This window comes from Triticum urartu, chromosome 3A (assembly GCF_056163025.1).
Source record: "Triticum urartu cultivar PI428250 chromosome 3A, HENAU_Tu73, whole genome shotgun sequence".
Lineage (NCBI taxonomy): Eukaryota > Viridiplantae > Streptophyta > Magnoliopsida > Poales > Poaceae > Triticum > Triticum urartu.
In genome coordinates, this window is record NC_141875.1 from 100,145,624 (window position 1) to 100,162,957 (window position 17,334).

General features: G+C 47.1%; 1 protein-coding gene and 1 long non-coding RNA gene across 2 annotated transcripts; one reads left to right on the top strand and one right to left on the bottom strand.

Annotated features, from left to right (window-relative positions):
• Positions 1-10,425: 10,425 nt before the first annotated feature.
• LOC125546703 (F-box protein KIB4-like) lies at positions 10,426-12,364 on the bottom strand. Its single transcript, XM_048710864.2, has one exon. The coding sequence runs from the start codon at positions 11,854-11,856 to the stop codon at positions 10,426-10,428; it is 1,431 nt and encodes a 476-aa protein (XP_048566821.1). The 5' UTR covers positions 11,857-12,364.
• Positions 12,365-12,954: 590 nt separating this feature from the next.
• On the top strand, positions 12,955-16,056 carry LOC125548061 (uncharacterized). Its single transcript, XR_007300886.2, has 3 exons — positions 12,955-13,792; positions 13,886-14,934; positions 15,411-16,056. It is a non-coding gene; the product is annotated as an uncharacterized LOC125548061 (long non-coding RNA).
• The last annotated feature ends 1,278 nt before the right edge of the window (positions 16,057-17,334 follow it).

Here is a 17,334-nt window from a genome sequence, read left to right on the forward strand (position 1 = left end):
CAGATGCTTTCAGAAGATGGGCTGCGGTGGCGATGAGGAAACTTTGAGTTGGATGAGCAGAATGTTCATACCTCCCCCACCCCTGCCTTGTTTTCCTCCACGTGTTCTTCTCGCAATTTCAATGAATATTACACCCTTCGATCCAAAATAAGTGTCACAGTTTCGAACTAAGGTTAGTTCAACCTTAGTTTAAAACTGCGACACTTATTATGGATCCGAGGGAGTACTATTTTATCAATGTTTCGCATCTAACCTGAACTTGGTTTAGCTTCTGCAGGCTTGTCTGTCTGATGCCTTCATGTCGCTGTGAACTAAAGCTTGTTCTTTTTATATGAGAAGAAGCAAGAAAATATGCCGGCAGACATTTGGATTTCCTCCACAGATTTTCAGAATAGTAATGGATCATAAGTAGTCGTGTTCCCTACTGTCAGTAGACTGCTGAAGGAGCAATGGTTAGCCTTGCAAGGACAATTCTGCAGTTGCTTCTCCTCCAAAAGACCGCTACTAGAAAGAAGAAAAACCCAAGGAAGAAACAGACACGAAGATAGCTCATATTCTGCTAAATAGGAGCGATGTGGCTCAAGATGACTAGTAGATATGTCGAAACAATACACTCCCTCTGTCCCATAATATAAGAGTGTTTTTGACACTAATACACTATTATATTATAGGACGGAGGGAGTACAATAAAAGGAACTTCCAAAAGAAGAGAAAACTGCTCTATGTATTTTAAGTATCTTCTCTAGTGCTGCTTCTTGGTTGGTTCATGTCTGAACTTTCCATTGACAGAGGTTCTGGTTTATTACACAATCAAAATTGAGATTTGATATGCTTCTTCCATCAACAGAGGTCCTGTGCTAATGGTAAATTAAGATTAAAAAGCTTCTCTTAGAAATATGACCTTGACATATACCAAGGATTGCGGACACAGTCAATTGAGAATTTGACAGCTGCACAATATAAGTTAACTGTTTTTGTTTACTGGTGTTGATGCAAAATGGCACGTTCAGATTATTGTCAGATTCTGCGAACATTTTTAATCCGATATGGAAGAAAATTCTTATCCTTGGCAGCTTGCGTTTCAATATATTGAAAAGATAGAAAAAGGTTGCCCCTAAAAAAATAGAAAAAGTTTTACAGGCCAAAAGAAAGACCAAGGGCCAAAGCCGAAGATCATTGGTCTATCCTTCTGGCTCAAACTTCTCCTGTTTGACATTGCAAGGTCAGCAGCATCGAACCTACTCGTCTCAGATTCTTGCACCTCACATCTGAGGGTTTCCACTTTTACTGATATTCTGAACCAAATACTGATGATTGAAGACTTGGTGAGCAATCACAAGCCTCTGCCATTACTGAGTGATTTGCGAAGTTCTTTAAAGTTGAAGGACCAGAACCTTTAGGTTGATTATTTTGCCTTCTGAATGTCTTCAACATCAAGCTTGCAACACAGTGTGGAGTCGTGCAATAGCATTCACTACATTAAGCAAGATCGCTTGAAGTCAATGAGCAACTATCCCTGTGTTTAAAATGAGTGTTCTCCAATACGGCTAAAAGCATACAATCGATTACCGTATTAATAAAGAAGAGTGCATTGATGGATTGCTGATGCAAAAATAGCACTAACAGATACGTACTTCAACAATATTTTCACAGCAAATAGAATAGATGAATCACTTGCCTAAATTGCTGCCTTCTTCTTGCTTACACAATTAACTGCAGTTTGGAACTACAGCGCAAACAAAGACAGCTGGGGATAGATTGATAGATTGATGGAGCCACCATAAGTAGGTGCCTCTGTTACATCTATCTGGATTGCACTGACTGCAGGAATGTACCAATGATAATGCATAAATAAAGTATGGTTAATCAAGTGAAAAGATAATTCCTCTTTTCAAGAAATTCAGCAGTAGAGATGTATATTCTCGGAACGTTGCCCGCATGGCTTATCATATTTTCTGGAGAAAGGCCAGTGTGAGGAAATGTATTGATGCTCACCGTGGATCATTAACGGATGCAGCGAAGTGAAAGATCACAGAAAATAGGGTGCTGCTAGAGTCAAAAGAAAAATAAACTAAACATAGACAAGCAAAAAAGGCAGTAACATGCCCTTATAATTCCCCATCAAAGTACTGATGAAGATGCCAAAAACATCATGATCTGCCTGTCCTATGGCCATTTATGTGAAGACCTTCATCTCCAAACTAGTTGTGTGTTTTTCCTGTAACACAAACTTAATCTCATTGCCGCCATACATAAGCCCGCACGCTATTGTATAAAGCAGGAAGGTGAAACTGAAAAGGAAAGGTCGGCCTGACCTTATAGTAAATTGGGTGACACCTAATCTAAGCAACATAGGAATATGCAGCTTTTGACCCCAAAAATAAGATCATTGTGTAAATTAAATTTCTAAATAGCCACTTCACATCCACCAGCAAGTGACGTGAATTATAGTTCTCAAAACCTTAACCCCACTATAATATACATAAACATGCCACTAAGGTGCATTCAAAGAAAATTACATACATTTGTAGTGTTACGTGCGTGGAGTTGGAGGTGGGAATTGGGATCTGATTGGAGGGGATAGCGAGGTTCGCCCTTAGGCGCACGTAGGGGCTCGTCTCCTGCCGTGGCGCTGGAGGCTCTGAACTCTCAGTTTGGGGCAATTTTCTTTATTTATTCATTGATTCTCCTAATACAAACTATCCTCTCTTTATATAGATCAGAGAGATCACAAAACTTGGAAAGCAAACCAGATCCTAACCGTTTGAAAAGTAAAGACAACTTCCTAATAGAAATATATTTCCTAGGGATAAACTTGGACTTCTTGGCCGCCAAGGATTAGCCATGTGCCTGCCTAAGGCCCATCTGTTGGTATTGTGGTTACGGACTGTGTTACAGGCTTGGGCCTGCGGCTATAGTATTGTCCCCAATACCTGTCCGTAACACTTCCGCCCACCCGGAGAAACAGCTCGTCCTCGAGCTGGAAATTTGGATAACGATGCTTGAAGTCTTCCAGGGGCAGCCATGAAGTAGCTATCGAATCAGCACCCTGCCACTGCACCAATTCTTCAGGGACTCCCTTGAACAAACGTGAACGAAGTACAAGAGCCGGAGTTGGAACCACCCTACCATGTAAGATGTCCGGTAATGCAGGAGGGGTATCTGGGGGCGGACCATGATATTTTTTGAGGAACACCGCATGGAATGCATCATGAATCCGTGCATGAGGTGGAAGGCTGCAACCGGTATGCCACCTCACCAATGCGCTCAAGAATTTGATATGGTCCAAAGTATCGTGGAGCGAGCTTGGCATTGCTGTGCGCACTCAAGGATGTCTCGGGCTGAGGGAGTCCTGGATTAGGGGGTGCCCGGATGGCCGGACTATACCTTCAGCTGGACTCCTGGACTATGAAGACACAAGATTGAAGATTTCGTCCCGTGTCCGGAAGGGACTTTCCTTGACGTGGAAGACAAGCTTGGCGATACGGATATGCAGATCTCCTACCATTGTAACCGACTTTGTGTAACCCTAACCCTCTCCGGTGTCTATATAAACCGGATGGTTTTTAGTCCGTAGGACAACATACAGAACAACAATCATACCATAGGCTAGCTTCTAGGGTTTAGCCTCTCCGATCTCGTGGTAGATCTACTCTTGTACTACCCATATCATCAATATTAATCAAGCAGGACGTAGGGTTTTACCTCCATCAATAGGGCCCGAACCTGGGTAAAACTTCGTGTCCCTTGCCTCCTGTTACCATCCGGCCTAGACGCACAGTTCGGGACCCCCTACCCGAGATCCGCCGGTTTTGACACCGACATTGGTGCTTTTATTGAGAGTTCCTCTGTGTCATCACCGTTAGGCTTGATGGCTCCTACGATCATCAATAGCAATGCAGTCCAGGGTGAGACCTTCCTCCCCGGACAGATCTTCGTCTTCGGCGGCTTCGCACTGCGGGCCAATTCACTTGGCCATCTGGAGCAGATCGAAAGCTATGCCCCTGGCCGTCAGGTCAGATTTGGAAGTTTAAACTACACGGCTGACATCCGCGGGGACTTAATCCTCGACGGATTCGAGCCACTGCCGAGCACGCCGCACTGTCACGACGAGCATGATCTAGCTCTGCCGCCGAACAGTGCCCTGGAGGCCGCACCCGCATCGGTTTCGATCCTTAATTCGGAGCCAACTGCGCCGATCGAGGATGGGTGGTTGGACGCCGCCTCGGGGGCTGCGATCCCAACGGCGATCAAGCCGAACACCAGCCTTGCACTCCGCGAGACTCGTGACTCCAAGGAGCCGGACTCCTCTCCGGACTCCGAACCCTCCGCGCCCCTACCGATCGAATCCAATTGGGCGCCGATCATGGAGTTTACTGCCGCGGACATCTTTCAGCACTCGCCTTTCAGCGATATTCTGAAAACACTAAAGTCTCTCTCTTTATCAGGAGAGCCCTGGCCAGACTACGGTCAGCAAGGTTGGGATACGGACGATGAAGAAATTCAAAGCCCACCCACCACCCACTTTGTAGTCACTGTCGATAATTTAACCGACATGCTCAACTTCGACTCCGAAGACATCGACGGTATGGACATCGATGCAGGAGACGATGAAGAACCAACGCCTATTGGGCCCTGAAAAGCCACCTCGTCGTATGACATATACATGGTGGACACCCCAAAAGAAGGAGATGGCGATGGAACAGCGGAGGATGACCCCTCCAAGAAACAGCCTAAGCGCCGACGTCAGCGGCGCCGCTCAAAATCCCGCCAAAGCAAACACGGCGATTCCGGCACGGGAGATAATAATACTTCAGAGAGTGCCGAAGAAAACCCCCTCCAGCAAGATTCGGCACAGGAGGATGGAGAAGCCAGCCCTCTTGAGAGAGCGGCGGACAGAGAGGTCGAGGACGATAATTATACGCCTCCCTCCGAAGACGAGGCAAGCCTCGACGACGACGAATTCGTCGTGCCAGAGGATCTCGTCGAGAAAGAGCGTTTTCAACGCAGGCTTATGGCCACGACAAGAAGCCTCAAGAAAAAACAGCAACAGCTTAGAGCTGATCAAGATTTGCTAGTCGACAGATGGACTGAAGTCTTTGCGGCCGAAGAGCATAAACTCGAACTCCCCTCCAAGAGCTACCCAAAGTGCAGGTTGCTACCCCGATTAGAGGAGGAAGCACTTAAACCTACATCACCAGCACTTGATACGGCCGACCGGCCACCTCGTGGCCGCGACAGAGAGGCCTCTCAGCCCTCCACTCAAGCCGCACCCCGTACCAAGGCATGAGAAAATGCGCCTGACCTACGAGATATGTTGGAGGACAAGGCAAGGCAAACAAGATCGATCTACGGATCGCGTGGGCGCCCCACGACTCGAGACGGTAACCGTCACGCCGGACACAAATCCGGCAGGGCCGAACACAGTAGACAAAGCTCATTGGAGCTACGTCATGATATAGCCCAGTACAGAGGTGCCGCACACCCACTATGCTTCACGGACGAAGTAATGGATCATCAAATCCCCGAGGGTTTCAAACCCGTAAACATCGAATCATATGATGGCACAACAGATCCTGCGGTATGGATCGAGGATTATCTCCTTCATATCCATATGGCCCGCGGCGATGATCTCCACGCCATCAAATACCTCCCACTCAAGCTTAAAGGACCAGCTCGGCATTGGCTTAATAGCTTGCCAGCAGAATCAATCAGTTGTTGGGAGGACCTGGAAGCCGCATTCCTTGACAATTTCCAGGGCACTTATGTGCGACCCCCAGACGCAGATGACCTAAGCCACGTAATTCAGCAGCCAGATGAATCGGCCAGGCAATTCTGGACACGGTTCCTAACAAAGAAAAATCAAATAGTCGATTTTCCGGACGCAGAGGCCCTAGCGCCTTCAAGTATAATATCCGTGACGAGTGGCTTGACCGGCACCTTGGACAAGAAAAGCCGAAATCTATGGCAGCACTCACGACACTCATGACTCGCTTTTGCGCGGGAGAAGACAGCTGGCATGCTCGTAGCAACAATATGACCAAGAACCCTGGTAATTCGAATACCAGGGACAGTAGTGGCAGGTCGCGTCGCAACAAGCAGAAGCGCCACATTAACGACGACAATGCTGAGGATACGACAGTTAATGCCGGATTCAGAGGCTATAAATCCGGTCAGCGGAAAAAGCCATTCAAAAGAAATCCTAGGAGCCCGTCCAGTTTGGACCGAATACTCGATCGCTTGTGCCAGATACATGGCACCCCTGAAAAGCCGGCCAATCACACCAACAGGGATTGTTGGGTGTTCAAGCAAGCAGGCAAGTTAAATGCCGAAAATACAGACAAGGGGCTGCATAGCGATGACGACGAAGAGCCCCGGCCACCGAACAACAGTGGACAGAAGGGTTTCCCCCCACAAGTGCGGACGGTGAACATGATATACGCAACCCACATCCCCAAGAGGGAGCGGAAGCGCGCGTTAAGGGACGTATACGCGGTAGACCCAGTCACCCCAAAGTTCAACCCATGGTCCTCTTGCCCGATCACCTTTAATTGAAGGGACCATCCCACTAGCACCCGTCATGGCGGATTCGCCGCATTGGTTCTAGACCCAATTATTGACGGATTTCATCTCACTAGAGTCCTTATGGACTGCGGCAGCAGCCTGAACCTGCTTTACCAGGATACAGTGCGGAAAATGGGCATAGACCCCTCGAGGATTAAGCCCACCAAAACGACCTTTAAAGGCGTAATACCAGGTGTAGAGGCCAACTGTACAGGCTCAGTCACACTTGAAGTGGTCTTCGGATCTCCGGATAATTTCCGAAGCGAGGAGTTAATCTTCGACATAGTCCCATTCTGCAGTGGCTATCACGCACTGCTCGGGCGAACCGCATTCGCCAAGTTCAATGCGGTACCGCACTACGCATACCTTAAGCTCAAGATGCCAGGCCCTCGAGGAGTAATTACGGTCAATGGAAACACCGAACGCTCCCTCCGAACGGAGGAGCACACGGCGGCCCTTGCAGCGGAAGTACAAAGCAACCTCTCCAGGCAGTTCTCCAGTCCGGCCATTAAACGTCCGGACACCGTCAAGCGCGCTCGGAGTAACCTACAACAAGACCGCCTGGCACGTTCCGAGCAGGCGTAGCAATGCAGCCCCAACCCCAGCCCTCGCAAAAATGCGACACCAGTGCTTCGCGTACATAACTACGCTTTAGAAATACCATGGGTACAGGGGGAGGGGCACCATCACGGTACGCCCGAAACACGGCTTAAACCGCACCAGGGGCTGCCGATTTCTTAATTTTCTCTTACTTTCAGGACTCCATTCTTCGGAAGGCCTGTTCGACAGTTCAATTGCCGCACAAACGATGCAAGAACCAGGGAAGCAGACAAGCCATGCCGCATTACGGAACTCCCAGGTGGTCTCTGTCACGAGCAGTATACCTGTTTCGCATACCATTCCGCAGCCTGCCCCTGGAACGGACATGTTAAATAGTCCAACCTTTTGCTTATCGCATTATTTTGTATTGTTCTGCTTGGATCACAGCCCTTTTTAATAAACAATGCATAGCCTTTGTCTATTTTTGCATTACTCTTTTTTTTACAAATATATGTTCCTTAACGACATGTTGCACCCGTACACTTTGGTACGGCCAAAATACGCCAGGGGCTTTAGTACCCCTCAATATGGTGTGAGAAGTCTGAACACTTTAACAAGTGCAGCACCCTGAACTTATAGCATTATATGCATCGGCTCCGAATCATGTCTTGGGTCAATAGTTGGGTTTGCCCGACTCCTATGTTTTGGTGCCTTACGTTCCGCTATATCGGCTAAGATAGCACTAGGAGAACTACTGCGATTGTGCCCCAGTTGAGCTGGGTCGAGCACCTCAGTAGAGAAAGCTAAAACTGACTGTCATGATGAAACGAGAGCTGGTCGCTTTTCGAGAGGTTTTTCGAGTCTCTAAAGACTTATGCCGCTTAGAGCGAGGAGTCGGCTCTGTCCGGCCAAGGCGTGGATAGCGCCCCGAAATCGGTCTTCCGAATACCAGGGGCTTCGCCAAAATTTAAAGTTATAGAATTCTATGGCTAAGTGAGAGTGTTCACGTATTATAGTCTGATTGCCTTGTTTGTTGGGCTGAGCGCCTCCCTCGAAGGACCCAAACATGGGAAAAAGAGCGCTCAGGTTTATCCTCGAACACCCCAGCACTAGCGGCACGGGGGCAGAAGCCGACGACTTGCCATCTCTCAGAATTGATAAACAGCCACACAGAAGGTAATATTTTAAATTCCTACAGCATTGCTTAGCGCATATGAACAAGTTTTCAGCGCACATGACAAAACGAGCGAGTTTTACTCAAAAATTATGTCCCTGGAACATTCATCTGCCATAAGGCAGGCACCCTTCAGAACATCCTTATAATAATTCTCGGGCTTGCGATGCTCCTTCCCCGGCAGTGACCCGTCCTTCACAAGCTTCTCAGCATCCAGCTTGCCCCAGTGCACCTTAGCACGGGCAAGGGCCCTACGGGCGCCTTCAATGCAGACGGAGCGCTTGATGACTTCGAGCCTTGGACAGGCCCCCATCAGCCGCCGCACCAGCTCGAAATAGCTCCCAGGCAGAGCCTCTCCGGGCCACAGCCGGACTATGAGGCCCTTCATGGCCTGTTCGGCCGCCTTGTGGAGCTCGACCAGTTGCTTCAGCTGGTCGCTCAGGGGCACGGGGTGTCCGGCCTCAGCATACTGAGACCAGAACACTTTCTCCGTCGAGCTGCCTTCCTCGGCTCGATAGAATGCGGCGGCATCGGACACGCTACGGGGAAGATTTGCGAATGCTCCTGGAGAGCTCCGGATTCGGGTAAGTAACAAGTAACTTACATTTAAGTGTTTGCTTTGCATAAAGAATGCCTTACCCGCCGCTATCTTTTTCACCTCATCCAACTCCTGGAGGGTCTTCTGGGATTCGGCCTTGGCAGACCTTGCATTTTCAATAGCCACCGCGAGCTCGGACGCTCGCGTCTTTGAGTCAAACTCCAAACTCTCATGTTTTTCCATGAGAGCCTGGAGCTCCTGCCGCACCTTGCCAACCTCGGCCTCATACTTCTCCCGCTCGGTGCGCTCCGTGGCCGCCCTCTTCTCGACCTCGAGCAGCGCTTGCTCAAGGGTCGCCACCTCAGACGTGGCCCCTACAATAGCCACGATAATCCTGTCATTTTTTGCAATTGCACCTTTTTATATATATATTTAAACAAGGTATTTCTTACCTTCCTTGTCCTCGAGCTGCTTCTTGGCACGACCGAGCTCTTGCTCGGACTGCTCGAGGTTCTACTTTAGCGTGTCCACTTCCGCAGTCAGTGCGGCGGACGCTAGCAGAGAAGCCTACATACGCATATTGACTCCTTTTTGTTAGACTCCTGCGAATTTTATTTGATCCTCTATTCGGCTTTTCTTCCCAAACGCCAAACAGAGCATCATGGGCTACTGTCTATGCGGTACTATTATTTACACATTCTTTACTTATCTCAAAGCCTGTTAAAAGGCTAGTACAAGCTTCAGTTAGTCCGCTCTTCGCGGACTGAACCTTCTGGACCACCGCACTCATAATGGTGCGGTGCTCCTCGTCGATGGAGGCGCCTTTGAGCGCCTCCAACAGACTGTCCGGCGCCTCCGGTTGGACGGCGCTGATTCTAGGTTTTCGGTGGTGATGGGTTCGCCCATGGTGGATGTTGGTGGTGGGTGGTCGAGGAAAGTCCTCTCTGATACCAAGATGTTACGTGCGTGGAGTTGGAGGTGGGAATTGAGATCTGATCGGAGGGGATAGTGAGGTTCGCCCTTAGGCGCACGTAGGGGCTCATCCCCCGCCGTGGCGCTGGAGGCTCCGAACTCTCAGTTTGGGGCAATTTTCTTTATTTATTCATTGATTATCCTAATACAGACTATCCTCTCTTTATATAGATCAGAGATATCACAAAACTTGGAAAGCAAACCAGATCCTAACCGTTTGGAAAGTAAAGACAACTTCCTAATAGAAATATATTTCCTAGGGATAAACTTGGACTTCTTGGCCGCCAAGGATTAGCCATGTGCCTGCCTAAGGCCCACCTGTTGGTATTGTGGTTACGGACTGTGTTACAGGCCTGGGCCTGCGGCTATAGTGTTGCCCCCAATACCTGTCCGTAACATGTAGCTTATCTATAAGACTATAATACATGTCGCATTTATCTTCTCCATGCAGCCAATCTTAAGCAACAAAGGAATATGCACTATTTGATGCAGAGCTTACAGCTGGCTTTTAAAACCCCGACTCTCGCCAACTGTAATTTCCTCAAAATAATGATCATAACTTATTCTCTTTTCCTTCCATACAAAACATTTTCATTATATCTGCTATACAATTATATTATCTGGACATGAAGAAAACTCATTGTCTGTCCAATGTTAGATGCCGTTTTGTAAGACTGGGGGTTATCCATACGGGAGTAGGCCAGTTGGACCAAAGCTGAGGGGAGACAAGTTCCTCACTACTGTTATATGTCAAGTCAAAAGCTGCAATGTCACGACGGTTATTCTTGTAATAGTTTAGATACTCGTGGTCGTCAGCAATGTAGACGGTGTTTGCCTTCAACTGTGGAAATTCTTCAGCACTGAGACAAAGTGATTGGTTCAGCCCAACCAGCAACACATGATCCATCAAGCTATTTATTTCCATAACCTTTTCAGCCATAGTCTCAACTTTAAATATTTTTATCCTGTCAGTATAGTGCACATGTGTTGCATTGTCAGCACGTGGATCATAATCAACCACATCTTGGGATCTAAAAACTTGCATAAGATCCCCACATGGAGCCTGAACAATGTAAATTGTTCGACAACTGTAATTATCTGCGCAACCTCTAATTACCTTTGTTGTGACCACAGGGCCTCTGAGATCGAAGACATGAATTTCTCCTAGCAATGTCACTGCATATAACTTACCGTCTTTGTACAAGCAGTCTTGAAAAAAACAATGTGGTTTCAGCCAGGTCCATTTGTCATCCCCTAACCAAGCAAATGAGAGCTGCCCATCTGGATTGTGAATAAGCACCACGATATAGCCTCCTGCAGATGCATCATAAAATACAAATGCCTTTTTCTGGAGGTAGTGTCGCAGCTCGCCAAGATCAACGAGTTGAGGGCCGGTGGTACTACGGTGCTCCGCTGTGTCACGAGAGTAAATGTACTTACATAAGGCACCTATTTCATCAAAAACAGGAGTCACGTGCGCGATGGTGATCATCGACGGGAGAGCGATCTGTTCACATGTGATGGGATTGAGAATATGCATCTCGGATCTCTCATCAGCAGTAACCAGCCAGCCATTTGATGACCCAATCAGATACCTGCTGCGAATAGGTGGCTCCGGGAGAGTCAACTTGTATGACCTCTTCTCCAAGAGGCTGTAGAGGCACGCAACGCTTTCACCAGGAGATTCAGATGTGTATAAGAGGCACGGCGTCTGGCGCTGCTGGTACTGCTCAAGGTTGCGTAGGCTGGAATACGCGGAGCGCCACGAGGAGGAGACCGAGCTGGCACGCATCAGGTCAGGGATCTCCAGGTGTGCAAATATGGACATCAGGACATCTTGTGGCAGCACTGGTAATTCGACAACTGCAACCTCCATCGGTGGTCCATGGATATCTTCTTTGAGGAATTTCGTCGGACAACCGGAAGGAAGAAGACCTAGCAGCTTAGGCACTCTGATGAAGACCAGAGAACGCAGATTCCTCCGGTGGATGGCTAGACTCGAAATCTTGGATACGCTACAGGTACCACCCATTGGAGATAACAAATTGGCTCTTTCAGAACAACACATGCTTGTTGGAAGGTTGCAATCCTGGATGGGCCACGCGGAGAGCACGGCCAGGCAGGCTCTTGGGCGTACTTATGGGTGGTCTCCCCTCCTCTGCTGCGAGCTGATTCTGTGATGGAAATCCGGCTCCGATTACGCGACTCCCAAAAAAGGTTCAGACTTTGAATCGATCCGGTTGCCCAAAGAACTCCGAGCACTGCTGGTTCTCCTCTGCAGGACTGAATCGAATCCGAGAGACCGAAGAACAGAACTAACCCGAGAGAGAGTAGTAGGCTCAGTAATCCAGCTCCGCGAACCACGAGGAGACGGAGGATGGCGGGGAGGTGGGGATTCGCTCGGCCTTCGTCGTCAGATGCGGTGACGAACCGGGAATGATACAGCCGTGGCTGGAGGGCATGTGGAGGTGGGATTGTATAGCAGCAGGATGACGGCGGAGGTGGGGATTCGTCGGAGGCAGTGCTTCGGCAAGCGGCGGCGGCGGCTGCTGGGTTGTTTGGTGACATGCACGGTGACATGGGACAGGTAGGAGGAGTGCCCTTGCCGAAATGAAAGAAGAAAAAATATACATGTTGGGTTTTCTTTAGTAGTGCCAATCCTCATTAGAGCATCTCAATGTATTTTACATCACTAAAAAGTGATTAAAATAAAATATACATCACCCAAAAAATGATTTTTACATCACTAGAAACGTTCAACTCCAACCAATACCCAAGCCCCTATATCCGGGGAAGTTTACGCCACCACGTTTCACCACTTGTTTGATTGGGGTTGGGGGTCTATGGAGTATGGACACGTGCATTAGTTTGGGATGCTGGGTGGTAGAAATCATGTGTGACTGTAGGCCTCCGTTGTAAATTTCGTTAACGTGTAAGATCTAGTTGTGTGTGTTCTCGGGTGCCCCTATCGATTTCTAAGGGTTTTTTTTTTAATTTTTTCTCACGGCCAAAATCAACTAATGGAGTGCTAACACGTGCATCAGTTCGGGATCTGCGGGGTACGATACGTGCCACATTCCTTTTGCAGCGTCCTAGATACATGCTGCGTGCGTTTGATTTGATTACGTGTTTCCTGGTTTGACAGTTTTCTTCTTGAAGACCCCACGCACATCTCTATCCCTGCAGCTCACCCCTCCACCGCCACTGCTCTCTCTTTCCGATGTGATTGATCACCGCCTTGCCGCTCTGGACCGAGCCCTCTTGAAGGCTCCCGTAAGATTTCCACCGCCATATGTATGTATCTATAAAAAGCTCTTCTCCCGCCATCAAGACCATCCCTACAGCCCCCCCTCTCGTTGCCTCTCCATCTACCCCAATTCTCCACCTCCGCAGGTTCGTTCCACTTCTTGCCCGGCGAGCGCGACCACATTGGAGGTGGTTCTCCCTCGGATGGCGCTTCCTCTTCCGGCGTTGTGCATCCGTTTTGCGCGGTGCTTGGCGGCGGCGATGAGAGGGCTGGGAGGCGCAGCAAGAGAAAGAGTGAGGCTCTTATTGATAGAGGAGGTCACGGCTGGAAACCATGTGGACAGGGAGGCGGCTCTTCCACGACACGGCCTCCTAGCCTCAACGCCATGTCCAGCCTCAAGCCGTCTTACGCATCCGGGCGGCGGCGGCCCTCGACCAGCACGTGAAAGACGGGCTGGGCGGTTGTCCCGTACTCCCGAGATGTGGTGATTTCGGATCGAGCGCGCCCCACATCCTGGCTTGGCGAGCCAACGACCGGCTGGAACCGTCGTCGTGGCCATATATCGATGTACCCCTTGATCGTACTTATGTGCGTCATTGCTTCCCGTGCCTATTTCCACGGTTGTTCTTCCGTGTATCACGGACCTCCCAGGATGGTCGATGCGTTCTTCGATGGCCAGACTATCCACGTCAAGCAGAGGTCGTTATCTGGCGGTGCGTCTACACATCCAAGCACATGTTGTAGACTCCGGTCGTCGGTATGGCTCCCTTCCTTCCAGTCCTATTTTTTCTTTCCCTTCCTTGATTATTGTGAACTTTACTGTTGATTTACATTTTTGGTTGTTGATCAGTTCCACTTACTCCTATGCGGAATGTTCAGCGCGTTTATGCTGCATGGAAGCATTGGAAGCAAGAAATTCTTCATAGCCGACATGCCGAGGCGCCCCTGCTCCTTGCCCCTCCGCCTCGGCGTCAACTGCAGGATGGCGATTACGCGATGGCTGCCTCTTCTTCTCTCTACGTCGACTGCCCTGTCGCCCACGCTGCGTCGCGTGCTTCTGCCTTTGGGGGGCCTCCTGCTGCGTCACGTGTGTGCGCGGGTCGCGTGCTGCCGCTGCAGCATGTGTGATGATGTGTACCTTTGTGCGTGTGTGGGTGCTTCGTTCTAGGCTTGTGTGTTGCCAGATGTGTTTGCATCAAATTTGATGACCAGCCTAACCCCAAGTCTGACCTGATGCCTGAAACATGAAGCTACCTGCAAGAAGTTCGATTCAGAAGCTTGCAAATGTTCAAAATTCAGAATATTCAGAACAGAGCAAAACAGAGAAGGCAAAGAAGGAACGACCAGGATGCAAGCTTATCCGACCACTCACTTCTATGATTTACAATCTTGCTTAGTCAGTGTTCAAATTATTGTAATGTTTACGCCTAGAAAGTCTTAACTATATAAACCGTGTATAACCACTGTAAAATCACTGCCTCTTCAATATAAAGGGCAGCCCAGAGGTTGCAAGTTTCAGAACTTGAATGTTGTACACCAGACTGCAAAATTTGGGAAACTCCTAAGCATGAGTATGTCAATATATTCTCTTGCTGAAATTTGGTTACTATACAAGAAAAGTTCTAATCATGTAGGTATACATGTTATAGGTTTGCTCTATTGTTTTTTTATTTTGTGTTCGGCTTCCTGACTGATAATATGTGTTCTGCTGCAGCTAGTGTACAAGTCAACAATATGTTTGCACTGATTGATATTTTTCGGATTGCTGTTGCTTCTTGAGTCCGATGGTTCATGGAGCAGCTGACGTTGATCCCCTTCCATATGATGCAGTGGACATGAGCATGGTCATGCAGACTAAGTGCAAGCCAGGAAGATCGAGACTGGGTCTTGATTCAGGAGGTTAGTATAAGGCAAGGTTGTTTTAGTTTCTCAATCATGACACAATACCCATCAGGTATTGAGTTGGCATTTCAAAACTGGGATTAGTCAATACTCAATAGTAGGACTTGAATAGTAGAGATGTGAAGCGGAAGAAAGCAGAGCGACTAATTATTTGAGGTGTTTTTACATCTCAAATGGATTGTGTGAGATAGTGTACGTGTCCCCATGATGATTAACTGACTATTAATTCCTCATCACCTTATTAGTCTTTATATCCTCACCAGTAAGCCAATGAGCATAAACTAATTAACCGATCCGGAATAATTCTGTTTGTTTGCTCTATATCAGTGGCAGTGCATCTCTATCTTGTTTATTCTTAATTGCGAAATTCATGCATCAGAACTCAAAAAGTAATTTTCCTTCTTTGTGTGATACATTACTCATTAGCTTCTTCTTGATCTTGCCTGTAATCTTTGTTCGTTTTCCATGTGAAGAAAGGGGCTTTGTTGATCAATTGTGGGTCATCAGTGTTTATTTTAATTGGCGTGCTCAAGTTCCCTGCCAGTTGAGCGTTAATACCAAGGACGGGAAATGCTTCAGGTCCAAGTCGCAATGTCCGCAGGAAATTTGATGCAATACTCAGCTTGAGTTCCTTCAGAAAATTTGTTTCGGTAATTAGCCTTTATTCCCCATTTAAAAGCTCCAGTATTTTTTTATTCTAGCCATGTGTCCGTCTCCAATTACTCAAGAAGAGCCGAGGATGAGATCATGGAGGTTGACACCAGTACATGTAAAGTCGGTGCATACCTGAGATTTTTTGCTCAGAAATGTGCACGAAATGTTGGGTTTACCCTATTATTATTTTTGATCTGGAACAGAATCATCACTATTATATACAATTATTTACATTCCTAACCAACAATAACTTTTAAACAATTTCACTTCGTCAAGATGGTACCTTTGGACATAGTTTATATTCAGTCCATGAAATCAGTTTTGAACAAGTCTGTATCATGTGATCTATCAGAGGTAGTTATGTTATCATGGCATTCAGGTAGATTTCTTTTTTGATGTCTTCACCATGAATAATAGAAGAGATGCAGAACTAGCTAGATGCTTCACATATTTAAGGAGAAAATTTGGTTTCATGGTGTGAAAAACAGGTGGAAATTAAGCTTTGTTTGTACAGGTTGTCTCTTCTACTTCCATGTCCTAAAAAGCTTCAAGTTAGAACTGTAGGTAATACTTTCAGAAATATAATCCAGAATTCCACAGAGATGACTCCAAACTGAATTCAACGAGTTATGCATGGATGGTATTAGTTTGGACAGAGATTGAATGTAAGAAGTTTTTTTCCCTAATAATACATATCATCTATTATGTGCTAGAGCAACATCATTGCCCTTGAACATGTACTCCAGATAATTTCGGGTTGATCTTCTTTTATAGATTAATGATTCTCAAACGCCAGATTAAAGAAATGATGTCCAAACTAACAACCAATAAAATAGTCAGAAAACTGACACACGAGCACACAAGTGTATATAGTTTGAACATAAAGTATCAACAGAGCTCTGTATCATTTCATCACCAGCACACACATCCAGCGGGTGGTCGAACAAGGATACAACAATTGAATTTTTTTCATGCAATATCAATATGTATTCTCTGTGTCTACATTGTACAAACTCTTTTCGTTCAATAAAGCTTTTCTGTATGAAGTATTTCAGCATTCGTACCAATATGATTTTTGTACATACACCATAACATAAAAATAAAGTGAACAAACAGAAGGTGAATAATGAATCAAATAATTATCAGGTAAAGTTTAATATCACCATACACAGAATTTCTCACATAAGGTATCAACTGGCGCGGTGTGCCGCGGCGCGGGCATTGCTAGTAATGTAAAATAGGGCAGCCACCCGACAGCCGCTCCAACAGATAATGTAAAAATAGGCCAGTCGCACAGCAACACTATAGCCGCGCATATTTAAACCAAAATCATCACAAACATGAGATACATTTGTTTGAGTGATGAGTAATATGAATAGGAGAGAGTTCCAAATTAACATAGCAAAATTATGATCTCATAGTGCATCATAGCAAACATAGTTCATTATCCCACAAATAAAAGGGCACATAAACATAAAGATAAACATGGCATCTCAATTTTCATCTTCTCCATTGTCACTTGGCTCGTTGTGAACATTAGCTTGATAATCCTTATTGGCTTCAAGAACATTGCCTTGAAGATCTTCATTGTCTTCTTTCTCGTTGTCATTTGGCACATTGTGAACATTGCCTTGTGATCCATCTATGCCACCATCTTCACCGAAGCCACCTCTCATGCCACTCACATTACCACCATAGGCACCTCCATGCCACCCATGTGTACACTGTAGCCACCTCTCATGC